Here is a 16,494-nt window from a genome sequence, read left to right as displayed (position 1 = left end):
ATGACGTCACTGATGTCTCACCTGTATGTCACTGATTCAGACCTGGAGTATGGTACGTCACTGATGTCTTACCTGGAGTATGGTGCGTCACTGATGTCTTACCTGGAGTATGGTACGTCACTGATGTCAGACCTGGAGTATGATACGTCACTGATGTCAGACCTGGAGTATGGTACGTCACTGATGTCAGACCTGGAGTATGGTACGTCACTGATGTCTTACCTGCACCACCTTACTACCTGTTTAAGCCACGGCTACTTTGTATTGACTAGAGCTGCCTGTAGAAGTACCAAATCAAAGGTTTTAAGACACTGGGCTGGACATCAATGATGACGTGCCGAAGTCAGACGTAAACAAGGAGTACTACAAACAATATGGAGAGAGACGTATGGAGGGGGAGAGGAGGCTGCAGCCCTGTTATTTCTGTGATCACATATTCAACAGCCAGTGTTTTCCCCTGTTGCCTCCCTCATCCCCCCAACTCCCTGTGCCCCCAGATAGGGAACTCTGACAGGACACGGCCGGAGGCGCTCCTGGGTAAGGCCCCCTGCTCCATTGAGATGCTGCTGAAGCTGGCCCTATTACAAGAGGAATAGACCCCACATCTGCTCCTTCTGGGTGAATGGAGAGTGCAAGAGAGGAGTGTCCCTACAGGTGAGAATGCCATTAAACGATAGCTCTATCTCTTTTCAAGCGCTACAGTTGGGTCTTGTTTATACAGTCCAATGACTAAATACAGCCCTGGCTACCTCCTGTCTGAATGACTTGTAATGATGCTGAAATTTCACTTGATGGTGCTGTTGAGCAATAAATCAAACTGCATTGACTGGGGACAACTCTCCTCCTTCCCGCTCTCTCTTCAACCCCAGGCACAAGAGGCCCACAGACCCAGACGATCCCCTGGCAGACTAGAACATTATGGACCGTTACTATGGTATCAACGACCCTGTTTGCTGACAAGCTGCTGAAACAAGCCTCCACCATGCCCCAATTGGATACGCCCGAGGATACCATACTCGATGTAGGGGGGCTTCCAAAATATCCGACAAGGATATTTGGGGCAGTTTCAACGATCTGTGACAGATGGTTGTGGTGTGCTCCTACAGGAATCGCTTCTACCAGTTTGGGGAGATCTGGACCACCACCATCGTCCAGAAGCAGCAGTGTGCCTTCATCCAGTTTGCCACATGGCAGGCGGCTGAGCTCGCCTCTTAGAAGTCCTTCAACAAGCTCATTATCAACCATGGACGCACGCTTACCGTCAAGTGGGGCAGGTAAGAGATCAAGAGGAGAGGAACAGAAAGTGCTGCATGTCCCTCCTTTCTAACCAGATGGGGACAACCCGTAGATGGGGCAGAGTGTAAGACTTGTTGACTTATTGGGTATCTGGGCTCCATGTGACAGTCTACCAAGTAATCCTGTACTGCAATGAGTTGTGACTGGCCAGGTCCCAGGCAGCCAGAGGGAAGGAGGCCATCAAGGACAGGGTCAGTGAGATGGGAACCAAACTGGACCCTGTACCAGGACTGCCTGGAGGTGAATGTCTGATGTCTGGGATGCATTGAGAGGGTGTGTGTGTGTGTGTGTGTGTGTGTGTGTGTATGTGTGAGCCTGTGTATGTGTGAGCCTGTGTATGTGTGAGCCTGTGTATGTGTGAGCCTGTGTATGTGTGAGCCTGTATATGTGCGTGCAAGCCGAAGTCTGACCGTCTTCTCTCTCCCACCTGCTCTACTAACTACTTCAACCTGGAGCCTGGTACCTCTCCTAATGTCATGAACCTCTCCCGGTACCTCTCCTAATGTCATGAACCTCTCCTAATGTCATGAACCTCTCCTAATGTCATGAACCTCTCCCAACCTCCCGGTACCTCTCCTAATGTCATGAATCTCTCCCTACCTCCCGGTACCTCTCCTAATGTCATGAACCTCTCCTTGACCCCCAGTACCTCTCCTAATGTCATGAACCTCTCCTTGACCCCCAGTACCTCTCCTAATGTCATGAACCTCTCCCTACCTCCCGGTACCTCTCCTAATGTCATGAACCTCTCCCTACCTCCCGGTACCTCTCCTAATGTCATGAACCTCTCCCTACCTCCCGGTACCTCTCCTAATGTCATGAACCTCTGCCTACCTCCCGGTACCTCTCCTAATGTCATGAACCTCTCCTTGACCCCCAGTACCTCTCCTAATGTCATGAACCTCTCCTTGACCCCCAGTACCTCTCCTAATGTCATGAACCTCTCACTACCTCCCTGTACCTCTCCTAATGTCATGAACCTCTCCCGGTACCTCTCCTAATGTCATGAACCTCTCCCTACCTCCCGGTACCTCTCCTAATGTCATGAACCTCTGACCCCGGTACCTCTCCTAATGTCATGAACCTCTCCCTACCTCCCATGGTACCTCTCCTAATGTCATGAACCTCTCCTTGACCCCCTAATGTACCTACCTCCCGGTACCTCTCCTAATGTCATGAACCTCTCACTACCTCCCGGTACCTCTCCTAATGTCATGAACCTCTCCCTACCTCCCGGTACCTCTCCTAATGTCATGAACCTCTCCCTACCTCCCGGTACCTCTCCTAATGTCATGAACCTCTCCCGGTACCTCTCCTAATGTCATGAACCTCTCCCTACCTCCCGGTACCTCTCCTAATGTCATGAACCTCTCCCTACCTCCCAGTATCTCTCCTAATGTCATGAACCTCTCCTAATGTCAAGAACCTCTCCCTACCTCCCGGTACCTCTCCTAATGTCATTAACCTCTCCCTACCTCCCGGTACCTCTCCTAATGTCATGAACCTCTCCCTACCTCCCGGTACCTCTCCTAATGTCATGAACCTCTCCCTACCTCCCGGTACCTCTCCTAATGTCATGAACCTCTCCCTACCTCCCAGTACCTCTCCTAATGTCATGAACCTCTCCTTGACCCCCAGTACCTCTCCTAATGTCATGAACCTCTCCCTACCTCCCGGTACCTCTCCTAATGTCATGAACCTCTCCCTACCTCCCGGTACCTCTCCTAATGTCATGAACCTCTCCTTGACCCCCAGTACCTCTCCTAATGTCATGAACCTCTCCCTACCTCCCGGTACCTCTCCTAATGTCATGAACCTCTCCCTACCCCCCGGTACCTCTCCTAATGTCATGAACCTCTCCCTACCTCCCGGTACCTCTCCTAATGTCATGAACCTCTGACCCCCGGTACCTCTCCTAATGTCATGAACCTCTCCCAGTACCTCTCCTAATGTCATGAACCTCTCACTACCTCCCGGTACCTCTCCTAATGTCATGAACCTCTGTACCTCTCCTAATGTCCTCCCAGTACCTCTCCTAATGTCATGAACCTCTCCTGACCCCCAGTACCTCTCCTAATGTCATGAACATCTCCCTACCTCCCAGTACCTCTCCTAATGTCATGAACATCTCCCTACCTCCCGGTACCTCTCCTAATGTCATGAACCTCTCCCTACCTCCCGGTACCTCTCCTAATGGCATAAACCTCTCCCTACGTCCCAGTACCTCTCCTAATCTCATGAACCTCTCCTTGACCCCCAGTACCTCTCCTAATGTCATGAACCTCTCCTTGACCCTACCTCCCTAATGTACCTCTCCTAATGTCATGAACCTCTCCTTGACCCCCAGTACCTCTCCTAATGGCATGAACCTCTCCCTACCTCCCGGTACCTCTCCTAATGTCATGAACCTCTCCTTGACCCCCAGTACCTCTCCTAATGTCATGAACCTCTCACTACCTCCCGGTACCTCTCCTAATGTCATGAACCTCTCCCGGTACCTCTCCTAATGTCATGAACCTCTCCCTACCTCCCGGTACCTCTCCTAATGTCATGAACCTCTCCCTACCTCCCGGTACCTCTCCTAATGTCATGAACCTCTCCCTACCTCCCGGTACCTCTCCTAATGTCATGAACCTCTCCCTACCTCCCGGTACCTCTCCTAATGTCATGAACCTCTCCCTACCTCCCGGTACCTCTCCTAATGTCATGAACCTCTCCCTACCTCCCGGTACCTCTCCTAATGTCATGAACCCTCCCTACCTCCTGGTACCTCTCCTAATGTCATGAACCTCTCCCTACCTCCTGGTACCTCTCCTAATGTCATGAATCTCTCCCTACCTCCTGGTACCTCTCCTAATGTCATGAATCTCTCCCTACCTCCCGGTATCTCTCCTAATGTCATGAACCTCTCCCGGTAGCTCTCCTAATGTCATGAACCTCTCCCGGTAGCTCTCCTAATGTCATGAACCTCTCCCGGTACCTCTCCTAATGTCATGAACCTCTCCCGGTACCTCTCCTAATGTCATGAACCTCTCCCGGTACCTCTCCTAATGTCATGAACCTCTCCCGGTACCTCTCCCAATGTCATGAACCTCTCCTTACCTCCCGGTACCTCTCCTACTGTCATGAACCTCTCCCTACCTCCCGGTACCTCTCCTAATGTCATTAACATCTCCTTGCCCCCCTTGCCCTCCTAATGATTGGTGGTCCAAGATGGCGTAGCAGTAAGTCGTCCTGTCGTATCGTGTCCCCTGTATATATAGTCTCTTTTTCGTTTTACATATTTTTCTTCGCATATCTTTAAAAACATTTTGCTAAACCTAAGCTTCCAAATACTCTCCTGCAACCCGCCTCACCCAATGTAGCTACTTTTTCCTAAAGTATTTATATTTACTTCGGAACCGGAACCCCTCAACTGAAGCTAGCCAGCTAACCACCAGCTAAGCTAGCGGTCTTCAGCTAACCGGTCATCAGCTAACCTTTAGCTCGGAAAGCTCTCGCCAGTTCTCGCCAGTTCGAACAACGCGACGCTAACCAGAGCATAACGGACCTATTTATTTTTTATTCCCGGATTCCCACCGCAAACGGAACATTTTTCAGCTGGATCTTCACAACTAGCTATCGAGCTAAACCGCAACCCTGGTTGATTACTCCTGGCTAGCGTTTCCACCCACTTAGCTTGAAGCTAGCCCGGCCAGAGCCCCTGTGCTACCACCGTAGCATACTCCTGGGCTTCAATACCCGGACCCACGACCGGTCTTACGATGTCACCGCATGAAGAGGAATAAACAGACTCACCCCATCGCGACGTCCCCCAAAGGGTAACTCTTTCACCCTTGCTATCTCCTTGCTTGCTAATTCGGCCTGCTAACTGCTAGCTTGTTTAACCCAGGTCCGCTAACTGCTACCTTGTTTACCCCGGCCTGCTAACTGTTAGCACAGGCCTGCTAACCGTCTGCATCGCCGCGTCCCAAACACTCAGTGGCCCATATGTACTTTCTATCTCTTCCCGATTTTGAAAAAATGTGTTTATACCTTCCGGAAACCTGCCTCACCCAATGTGATACGGAATCGCTATTATTTTGAATTTTTAGAACACACTCAAGAACCTCCAGAAGCTAACCAGCTAACTAGCTACAAGCTATTTAGTCATTGTTAGTTTTTTAACCTGGATAACACTCGCCAGTCCAGCTCCCCTGCCCCATCCACCGCTGCCCCCTGGACACTGATCACTTGGCTACATAGCTGATACACACTGGACTGTCCATTAATCACGGTACTCCATTCTGCTTGTTTGTTTTATCTGTCGGCCCCGTTGCCTAGTCAACACCATTTTACCTGCTGTTGTTGTGCTAGCTGATTAGCTGTTGTCTCACCTACTGTTTTAGCTAGCTTTCCCAATTCAACACCTGTGATTACTGTATGCCTCGCTGTATGTCTCTCTCAAATGTCAATATGCCTTGTATACTGTTGCTCAGGTTAGTTATCATTGTTTTAGTTCACAATGGAGCACCTAGTCCCACTCCTCATACCCCTGATACGTCCTTTGTCCCACCTCCCACATATGCGGTGACCTCACCCATTACAACCAGCATGTCCAGAGATACAACCTCTCTCATCATCACCCAGTGCCTGGGCTTACCTCCGCTGTACCCGCACCCCACCAAACCCCTGTCTGCGCATTATGCCCTGAATATATTCTACCATGCCCAGAAACCTGATCCTCTTATTCTCTGTCCCCAACACTCTAGGCGACCAGTTTTGATAGCCTTTAGCCGCACTCTCATACTACTCCTTCTCTGTTCCGCGGGTGATGTGGAGGTAAACCCAGGCCCTGCATGTCCCCAGGCACCCTCATTTGTTGACTTCTGTGATCGAAAAAGCCTTGGTTTCATGCATGTCAACATCAGAAGCCTCCTCCCTAAGTTTGTTTTACTCACTGCTTTAGCACACTCTGCTAACCCTGATGTCCTTGCCGTGTCTGAATCCTGGCTCAGGAAGGCCACCAAAAATTCAGAGATTTCCATACCCAACTATAACATCTTCCGTCAAGATAGAACTGCCAAAGGGGGGAGGAGTTGCAGTCTACTGCAGAGATAGCCTGCAAAGTAATGTCATACTTTCCAGGTCCATACCCAAACAGTTCGAACTGCTAATTATGAAAATTACTCTCTCCAGAAATAAGTCTCTCACTGTTGCCGCCTGCTACCGACCCCCTCAGCTCCCAGCTGTGCCCGGACACCATAATTGATTGCCCCCATCTAGCTTCAGAGTTTGTTCTGTTAGGTGACCTAAACTGGGATATGCTTAACACCCCGGCAGTCCTACAATCTAAGCTAGATGCCCTCAATCTCACACAAATCATCAAGGAACCCACCAGGTACAACCCTAACTCTGTAAGCAAGGGCACCCTCATAGACGTCATCCTGACCAACTGGCCCTCCAAATACACCTCCGCTGTCTTCAACCAGGATCTCAGCGACCACTGCCTCATTGCCTGTATCCGCTACGGTGCCGCAGTCAAACGACCACCCCTCATCACTGTCAAACGCTCCCTAAAACACTTCTGTGAGCAGGCCGTTCTAATCGACCTGGCCCGGGTATCCTGGAAGGACATTGACCTCATCCCGTCAGTTGAGGATGCCTGGTCATTCTTTAAGAGTAACTTCCTCACCATTTTAGATAAGCATGCTCCGTTCAAAAAATGCAGAACTAAGAACAGATACAGCCCTTGGTTCACTCCAGACCTGACTGCCCTCGACCAGCACAAAAACATCCTGTGGTGGACTGCAATAGCATCGAATAGTCCCCGCGATATGCAACTGTTCAGGGAAGACAGGAACCAATACACGCAGTCAGTCAGGAAAGCTAAGGCCATCTTCTTCAAGCAGAAGTTTGCATCCTGTAGCTCCAACTCCAAAAAGTTCTGGGACACTGTGAAGTCCATGGAGAACAAGAGCACCCCCTCCCAGCTGCCCACTGCACTGAGGCTAGGTAACACGGTCACCACCGATAAATCCCTGATTATCGAAAACTTCAACAAGCATTTCTCAACGGCAGGTTGTCCGCCCCCCCGCAGCTCCTCGCCCAAGCCTCTCCAGGTTCTTCTTTACCCAAATCCAGATAGCAGATGTTCTGATAGAGCTGCAAAACCTGGACCCGTATAAATCAGCTGGGCTTGACAATCTGGACCCTCTATTTCTGAAACTATCCGCCGCCATTGTCGCAACCCCTATTACCAGCCTGTTCAACCTCTCTTTCATATCGTCTGAGATCCCCAAGGATTGGAAAGCTGCCGCAGTCATCCCCCTCTTCAAAGGGGGAGACACCCTGGACCCAAACTGTTACAGACCTATATCCATTCTGCCCTGCCTATCTAAGGTCTTCGAAAGCCAAGTCAACAAACAGGTCACTGACCATCTCGAATCCCCCCGTAACTTCTCCGCTGTGCAATCTGGTTTCCGAGCCGGTCACAGGTGCACCTCAGCCACACTCAAGGTACTAAACGATATCATAACCGCCATCGATAAAAGACAGTACTGTGCAGCAGTCTTCATCGACCCTGCAAAGGCTTTCGACTCTATCAATCACCATATTCTTATCGGCAGACTCAGTAGCCTCGGTTTTTCGGATGACTGCCTTGCCTGGTTCACCAATTACTTTGCAGACAGAGTTGAGTGTGTCAAATCGGAGGGCATGCTGTCCGGTCCTCTGGCAGTCTCTATGGGGGTGCCACAGGGTTCAATTCTCGGGCCGACTCTTTTCTCTGTATATATCAATGATGTTGCTCTTGCTGCGGGCGATTCCCTGATCCACCTCTACGCAGACGACACCATTCTATATACTTTCGGCCCGTCATTGGACACTGTGCTATCTAACCTCCAAACGAGCTTCAATGCCATACAACACTCCTTCCGTGGCCTCCAACTGCTCTTAAACGCTAGTAAAACCAAATGCATGCTTTTCAACCGATCGCTGCCTGCACCCGCATGCCCGACTAGCATCACCACCCTGGATGGTTCCGACCTTGAATATGTGGACACCTATAAGTACCTAGGTGTCTGGTGAGACTGCAAACTCTCCTTCCAGACTCATATCAAACATCTCTAATCGAAAATCAAATCAAGAGTCTGCTTTCTATTCCACAACAAAGCCTCCTTCACTCACGCTGCCAAGCTTACCCTCGTAAAACTGACTATCCTACCGATCCTCGACTTTGGCGATGTCATCTACAAAATCGCTTACAACACTCTACTCAGCAAACTGGATGCAGTTTATCACATTGCCATCCGTTTTGTCACTAAAGCACCTTATACTACCCACCACTGTGACTTGTATGCTCTAGTCGGCTGGCCCATGCTACATATTCGTCGCCAGACCCACTGGCTCCAGGTCATCTACAAGGCCATGCTTGGTAAAGCTCCGCCTTATCTCAGTTCACTGGTCACGATGGCAACACTCATCCGTAGCACGCGCTCCAGCAGGTGTATCTCACTGATCATCCCTAAAGCCAACACCTCATTCGGCCGCCTTTCGTTCCAGTACTCTGCTGCCTGTGACTGGAACGAATTACAAAAATCGCTGAAGTTGGAGACTTTTATCTCCCTCACCAACTTCAAACATCAGCTATCTGAGCAGCTAACCGATCGCTGCAGCTGTACATAGTCTATTGATAAATAGCCCACCCATTGTCACCTACCTCATCCCCACAGTTTTTATTTATTTACTTTTCTGCTCTTTTGCACACCAATATCTCTCACCTGTACATGATCATCTGATCATTTATCACTCCAGTGTTAATCTGCAATATTGTAATTATTTGCCTACCTCCTCATGCCTTTTGCACACATTGTATATAGACTCCCCCTGTTTTTTTCTACTGTGTTATTGACTTGTTAATTGTTTACTCCATGTGTAACTCTGTGTTGTCTGTTCACACTGCGATGCTTTATCTTGGCCAGGTCGCAGTTGCAAATGAGAACTTGTTCTCAACTAGCCTACCTGGTTAAATAAAGGTAAAATAAATAAAAAATAAATAAAAAATGTCGTGAACAACTCCTTGCCCCCCACTACCTCCAGGTACCAGTCTCTCCTTTGTCCTATGATGGTTATGGGAAACTGCTGGCTATACTTGTGCTATATCACTGAGCTACCTCTGTGTTGACCCTGCTGTGATTCTGTTGTGCGGATCTCTTCTCCCCTTCAGGTTTTGGTGGTCCTATGTTTCACATAGGTTCCATTGGTCCCCCTCTTCCCCCTTCATGGGTATGAGATCCCCAGGACACATCCACTACCCTTCCCAGGATCTCCAGCGCATGGGAGCCCACGCTGCCCGCCACGGCGTCTAGTTGCCATGTCGGTACTTCGCTATGCCAAACGGCTCTGTGGTCGAGAGAATTGCTCTGGGTAGACGTTTCTCTTAATTACAGATCTAGGATCAGCTTACCTTCCCCCAATCCTCGCCATAGTTATTAGGGGGAAAAACACATAACTGACCTGGGATCTGCTTCCAGGGGCAACGTCATCATCCTATGTCTTGAGGTTAACAAGGGTGTTACAAAATGTCTGCCCACTCACTCAGTTTAACCATATCTCAGCAGTGGATTTAAGTTAACAGCAAACAACTAAAGGCGTGAAATCAAATCCAAAAAAAGTGTATTCTTTTAAGTTTTAAGGGCTGCTGTGTTTTGTGCGTGGTGGTGCATAATGTAATCTGTATACCCACCCGTCATGGATCGGTGTATTTAGTGTACATCATAAGAGTTGTTGAAATGTGCCAAGCATCCTGCAGAGTCGATCTCTTGAAAGGAACATTTTTAGATTCTCATTCATATTATGGATTTGTTTCTCACTTTGATACAATTTTATTATTGTAATGTTTCACGTAAGTTGTCCGCTTATGCCATTAAAACAAGTACTCTATCATTTACATTTACATTAATCAAGATCACACTGTCAGTCCTTTATAAACAGGGGGGGGGGTCTGAAAGAGGGAGGGATGAGTGAACAGGGGATGGGAAGGGAGGCAAGTGGTGAGGTGAATGGGGGAGTGAGGATGGGTAAGAGGGCATTAAGATGAAAGAAAGGAGGAGTGACTCAATAACAGGGATCACTCGAGTTACAAGTTGCCCCTAACCACAGATCTACCCTTATCCTAACTATTAAACAGATGCAAATATCTGTATTTAGGGGCAACTTCTTCCTAATCCGGATAGGTCATCTTTGAATCCAGAGGGATGAGGATGGGTAATAAGAGCAGGTTGATGCTTCAGTCTTTTAGCCTATGATGTCACCAGAAGTTTGAAGGACGTAGGTGAGCAGTGGGCCAATCACAGGTCGGTGGATTCAGGGGAGTAGTCATGACCCCATCCCCGTGGTGCTCTGTTGAAGTTGGGCCGTTTACACATGCGGTCCAGGGTCGTACCAGGGAGGTGCTGTGAGTCCAACAGCTCGAACCCCATCACTGGGATCACCCTCTTACTCTGCTGCTGTGGGCCTCCAAAAGGTGTGGCCGCTCTGAGAGAAAGAGGGATGAATGTGTTGTAAGTGTTTGAGTGTATCTTTGAGGAAGGGAATGACTCGGTATATCCAGCCTTACATAACCTCAAATACATCCGCTGGGTACCAGATCTTTCTCACTCAACAGTCAGATCTAAAGTGGAAGCTTTTAGATTGTTATGTGATGCCCAGTCATCCACACAACTCTAATGACCCTGCCTGGCCTGGACTAGTGACATTTTAGGTCTGAAATAATTCAGGAATCATTTGACTATAGATGGAGCGCTGTGGCCCACAGAGTTTGTGTGACTCAGACCTACTTTAGATTATACTCAATTAAACCCACATACCTCGTTAATTAAAGGAGTAAACCAATCCATCCATGTGTGCTTCAGTTACTGAATGACTGGCACCACATGAGTGGCAGTGCACTAATGAAGTGTGACGTGTTGCCTTTATTCTGGGAGTTGCCTCACACTGTATGCCAGGGTAAGAGGAGCCCCTTCGTGCACCATCGGTCTTTAAGGGACTGACTCTTCCCCTTCTTTCTGGAGCCTGCTTTAAAATAGCCAAATGCCGGACAGTCACAGTCTAAGGAGGTGCGAGCCAGAGACGGGATTACTTTTCAAAGGGAGTGGAAACATGGACGGGCGCCGAGAGAAGCTAAATCGAGATAATTGTGTTATTAATTTGATAGCATGCTTCGGTCATCTGCGGTTTATTTGACAATGGGGGTTTGAGATTGGTTGTCTTTCCAAAGAAAACAATGCATAATATTGTCCTGCCTTTGAAGTGTGAAGTCGTCAGAGGTCCTTTAGTCTAGCCTAGTTGTTGTCAGCGTTACACCTCAAGTTAGTGGGCCGGGTCTCTACGTTTGATCTGGCTGCACCTTCTGTTGTCAGGGTTACACCTCAAGTTAGTGGGCCGGGTCTCTACGTTTGATCTGGCTGCACCTTCTGTTGTCAGGGTTACACCTCAAGTTAGTGGGCCGGGTCTCTACGTTTGATCTGGCTGCACCTTCTGTTGTCAGGGTTACACCTCAAGTTAGTGGGCCGGGTCTCTACGTTTGATCTGGCTGCACCTTCTGTTGTCAGGGTTACATCTCTAGTTGGCGGGCTGTAGTGTGGCCCCCTGTGGGTTAGTGAGGTGGTGAGACTGACCTGTTGAAACACCTGTAGTTGGCCGGCTGTAGTGTGGCCCCCCGTGGGAGCTGGGTGCTGAGAGTCAACAGGAGCCTGTCACTGTCACCCAGGGCTTCCCTCCAGGGGGAACAGTAGGACCTGGTTGTCAGGTTGAACTTCTCACGGGGGATCTCCTTCAAGGGGCTCCCGTAGCCTGAGGTGAGAGGTTAAAGGTCAGACAAGACTCAAGACAGTCCCTGAAAGCACTTAGGACTTACACATCTACATAAACTTGTCTGATCTGATGTTGGTCCTGGCTACAATAACAAGTGTTAAACTTGGTATCAATCCAGCACAATAAACAAGCTGGCTGTCAAAGATTAACCTAGTGTCAGGACAGGACATGGTTACCCTCACTAACCTAGTATCAGGACATGGTTACCCTGACTAACCTAGTGTCAAGCTATGGTTACCCTGACTAACCTAGTATCAGGACATGATTAACCTGACTAACCTAGTGTCAGGATATGGTTACCCCGACTAACCTATGTGTCGGGACAAGGTTGCCCTGACTAACCTAATCCTTCCTGTCAACCTCTGAATTAGAGGTGACCTGGTCCTAGTAACTAATCCTTCCTGTCAGCCTCTCAATTAGAGGTGACCTAGTCCTAGTAACTAATCCTTCCTGTCAACCTCTGAATTAGGGGTGACCTAGTCCTGGTAACTAATCCCTCATGTCAACCTCTGCCAACCTCTCCCCTCCAATGTTGCCAGCTACCTGGGGCGATGACATTGGGGCTGCCCTTCTTGGCCACAGTTTTCTGTAGGGTGGTGATCAGGCTGTGTTTGCCAGGCATCATATATGCCTGGTTCTCCTTCCCCCCCTGGGGCTCTTCTACTGTCTGGGAAGGCATGGGCTCTGGAAAGCTCTGGACAGGGACAGAATCATTTTCTGTGTTAGTGCCATGTCAACTCTGTATTTCTACTATTTCCTGTGGTGTACGTTGTGTGAAAGCTGTACATGGATGGCAGGTGTAACACTGTCCAGTTATCTTGCTCTTATTGGTCTATGCCTTGCAGCTGACCTACTAGATGCATTGTCATGGGAATGTTTGTCCAATGGTCATTTGACCAATGTTTCTTAATGTTCCAATAACCTTGTCCAAGTTGTCATCTTCTAAGGAACCGTGAGCGGGGACAGGCCAAGGTGTCCCTGCCTCATCAAACACAGCTGAGTCATAAATCCAACAGGCTAACAAGCTGCTGTACTGTACGTCAGGCAGACAGGCTAACAAGCTGCTGTACTGTACGTCAGGCAGACAGGTCTAACAGGCTAACAAGCTGCTGTACTGTACGTCAGGGAGACAGGTCTAACAGGCTAACAAGCTGCTGTACTGTACGTCAGGCAGACAGGTCTAACAGGCTAACAAGCTGCTGTACTGTACGTCAGGGTGACAGGTCTAACAGGCTAACAAGCTGCTGTACTGCACGTCAGGGAGACAGGTCTAACAGGCTAACAAGCTGCTGTACTGCACGTCAGGGAGACAGGTCTAACAGGCTAACAAGCTGCTATACTGTACGTCAGGGAGACAGGTCTAACAGGCTAACAAGCTGCTGTACTGCACGTCAGGGAGACAGGTCTAACAGGCTAACAAGCTGCTGTACTGTACGACAGGCAACAGGCAAAAGGTCTACATCAGGCAGACTAATAAGCTGCTGTACTGCACGTCAGGCAGACAGGCTAACAAGCTGCTGTACTGTACGTCAGGCAGACAGGTCTAACAGGCTAACAAGCTGCTGTACTGTACGTCAGGCAGAAAGGTCTAACAGGCTAATAAGCTGCTGTACTGCACGTCAGGCAGACAGGTCTAACAGGCTAACAAGCTGCTGTACTGTACGTCAGGCAGACAGGTCTAACAGGCTAACAAGCTGCTGTACTGCACGTCAGGGAGACAGGTCTAACAGGCTAACAAGCTGCTGTACTGCACGTCAGGGAGACAGGTCTAACAGGCTAACAAGCTGCTGTACTGCACGTCAGGCAGACAGGTCTAACAGGCTAACAAGCTGCTGTACTGCACGTCAGGCAGACAGGTCTAACAGGCTAACAAGCTGCTGTACTGCACGTCAGGGTGACAGGTATAACAGGCTAACAAGCTGCTGTACTGCACGTCAGGGAGACAGGTCTAACAGGCTAACAAGCTGCTGTACTGTACGTTAGGCAGACAGGTCTAACAGGCTAACAAGCTGCTGTACTGTACGTCAGGCAGAAAGGCTAACAAGCTGCTGTACTGTACGTCAGGCAGACAGGCTAACCAGCTGCTGTACTGCACGTCAGGGAGACAGGTCTAACAGGCTAACAAGCTGTTGTACTGCACGTCAGGGAGACAGGTCTAACAGGCCAACAAGCTGCTGTACTGCACGCCAGGCAGACAGGTCTAACAGGCTAACAAGCTGCTGTACTGCACGTCAGGGTGACAGGTCTAACAGGCTAACAAGCTGCTGTACTGCACGTCAGGGAGACAGGTCCAACAGGCTAACAAGCTGCTGTACTGTACGTCAGGGAGACAGATCTAACAGGCTAACAAGCTGCTGTACTGCACGTCAGGGAGACAGGTCTAACAGGCTAACAAGCTGCTGTACTGCACGTCAGGGAGACAGGTTTAACAGGCTAACAAGCTGCTGTACTGCACGTCAGGCAGACAGGTCTAACAGGCTAACAAGCTGCTGTACTGCACGTCAGGGAGACAGGTCTAACAGGCTAACAGGCTGCTGTACTGCACGTCAGGGTGACAGGTCTAACAGGCTAACAAGCTGCTGTACTGCACGTCAGGGAGACAGGTCTAACAGGCTAACAAGCTGCTGTACTGCACATCAGGCAGACAGGTCTAACAGGCTAACAAGCTGCTGTACTGTATGTTAGGCAGACAGGTCTAACAGGCTAACAAGCTGCTGTACTGCACGTCAGGCAGACAGGCTAACAAGCTGCTGTACTGTACGTTAGGCAGACAGGTCTAACAGGCTAACAAGCTGCTGTACTGTACGTCAGGCAGACAGGCTAACAAGCTGCTGTACTGTACGTCAGGCAGACAGGCTAACAAGCTGCTGTACTGCACGTCAGGGAGACAGGTCTAACAGGCTAACAAGCTGCTGTACTGCACGTCAGGGAGACAGGTCTAACAGGCTAACAAGCTGCTGTACTGCACGTCAGGCAGACAGGTCTAACAGGCTAACAAGCTGCTGTACTGCACGTCAGGGAGACAGGTCTAACAGGCTAACAAGCTGCTGTACTGCACGTCAGGGAGACAAGTCTGCGGGTCTAACAGGATATCTCACTGGATATGTCTCTACCACAGGAAGTTGGTGGCATCTTAGTTAGGGGAGGACTGGCTTGTGGTAATGGCTTGAGCGGAGTAGGTGGAATGGCATCAAATACATCAAACACATTGTTTAAGGCCATTCCATTGGCTCCGTTCCAGCCGTGATTATGAGCCCTTCTTCCCTCAGCAGCCTCCACTGGTCTCTACAGTATGGCCTTGTTGTTTTTCCATAGAAATAGAATGTCTTTGAACATTGATTGAAAATTCTGTTCTGCATTGAAATGGCATGGCATCTAGCGGATAGATGCAGGGCTATGTGTGTGTGTTCTTACATTGCTGTATAAGTCGTTGACTTGGTTCTCCAGAGTGAACCTCTCCACCCTCTTCAGTCTCTCCTGGAACATGCGGGAGCCACGGTTGGACTGAAGGTTCAACTCCTCCATCATCACATCCTTGGGTATGCTGATCTTCTTCCCCAAGTTCAGACCTCCTGGTACACACACAAAAGCACAGAATAAAGAGTATTATATATGACTTTCACTAGGTCTCAAAGTGCTTTCCATTGTATGGTAACTCATCCCATTTGCCACTAAATAATTAATCAGGGGAAGACATTAACTGACAGACACAAACAGACAGATGCTCACAGAAACTAAGACACTGAAAGCGACACAGACTCAGATCTGAGAATAGAATCTGATTCATCCGTTTGACTGGTACAACGGCACCTCCACCCGCTGGCCCGTGTCAGTCAGAGAAACCCAGTGGATGACGCAACAGAGAGAGAACCCGGCTTCCCCCAGCAACAAGGGTTGCCTCAGGACTCATGCTCCCTGTAGTGTTCTGTATGTGGGATATTAAGGTCTATTCTTACTCTCAGCTCCAAACAATTCATTGAGGATCAACTGACCCGACCAAAATCATAACTCCAACTATCATATCATCACTAATCCACAAGCCTAGTGTTGAGTTTACTACTATGGGCCAAATGTATCACAGTACTACTCTATTGCAACTTTGGAATACCCCTGAGAGTAGAAGGGTGTGTAATGTTTGTTGTGGTGCAGTGTCGGGTATATAAATAGGATGTTTGGAAGAAGCAGCTCTTATAGGAACTCTTGTCACTCTCTTTCCTCTCAATCTCTCAGTAAAGGGTTATGTGAATTCCTGCCTTATGCCAGTTGCGTTGTCGACAGGAGTTGCCTTTTGACGGGCCTGTATAAAACCCACCAGCCGGGGGTCGATCACATTATGCTGAGTCC

At 49.2% G+C, this 16,494-nt stretch overlaps 1 protein-coding gene, 1 long non-coding RNA gene and 1 pseudogene across 5 annotated transcripts in view; 1 reads left to right on the top strand and 2 right to left on the bottom strand.

Annotated features, from left to right (window-relative positions):
* Positions 1-9,649, top strand: LOC118363954 (uncharacterized; annotated as a pseudogene).
* LOC127913971 (uncharacterized) lies at positions 3,028-3,731 on the bottom strand. Of its 2 annotated transcripts, none has more exons than XR_008087443.1 (4): positions 3,705-3,731; positions 3,482-3,500; positions 3,384-3,442; positions 3,028-3,073 (listed from the first exon to the last, which is right to left on the bottom strand). It is a non-coding gene; the product is annotated as an uncharacterized LOC127913971 (long non-coding RNA). The 2 variants fall into 2 exon arrangements; XR_008087444.1 differs by lacking the exon at positions 3,705-3,731 and adding an exon at positions 3,540-3,566.
* Positions 9,650-10,184: 535 nt separating the features above from the next.
* The window catches only part of myoz3a (myozenin 3a), a 31,913-nt gene continuing 25,603 nt past the window's right edge, over positions 10,185-16,494 (bottom strand). For all 3 annotated transcript variants that reach the window (XM_035744160.2, XM_035744161.2, XM_035744162.2), the window contains 4 exons: positions 15,565-15,722; positions 12,694-12,844; positions 11,955-12,129; positions 10,185-10,812 (listed from right to left, as the gene is read on the bottom strand). In XM_035744160.2, coding sequence (XP_035600053.1) covers positions 10,626-10,812; positions 11,955-12,129; positions 12,694-12,844; positions 15,565-15,722 — 671 coding nt within the window. In that variant the 3' untranslated portion in view covers positions 10,185-10,625. The remainder of the gene's footprint in view (positions 10,813-11,954; positions 12,130-12,693; positions 12,845-15,564; positions 15,723-16,494) is intronic.

The sequence above is a fragment of the Oncorhynchus keta genome, chromosome 30 (genome assembly GCF_023373465.1).
Source record: "Oncorhynchus keta strain PuntledgeMale-10-30-2019 chromosome 30, Oket_V2, whole genome shotgun sequence".
Classification (NCBI taxonomy): Eukaryota; Metazoa; Chordata; class Actinopteri; order Salmoniformes; family Salmonidae; genus Oncorhynchus; species Oncorhynchus keta.
The sequence above is the reverse complement of the archived record's forward strand: the minus strand, read 5'-3'. Positions and strand labels throughout refer to the sequence as shown.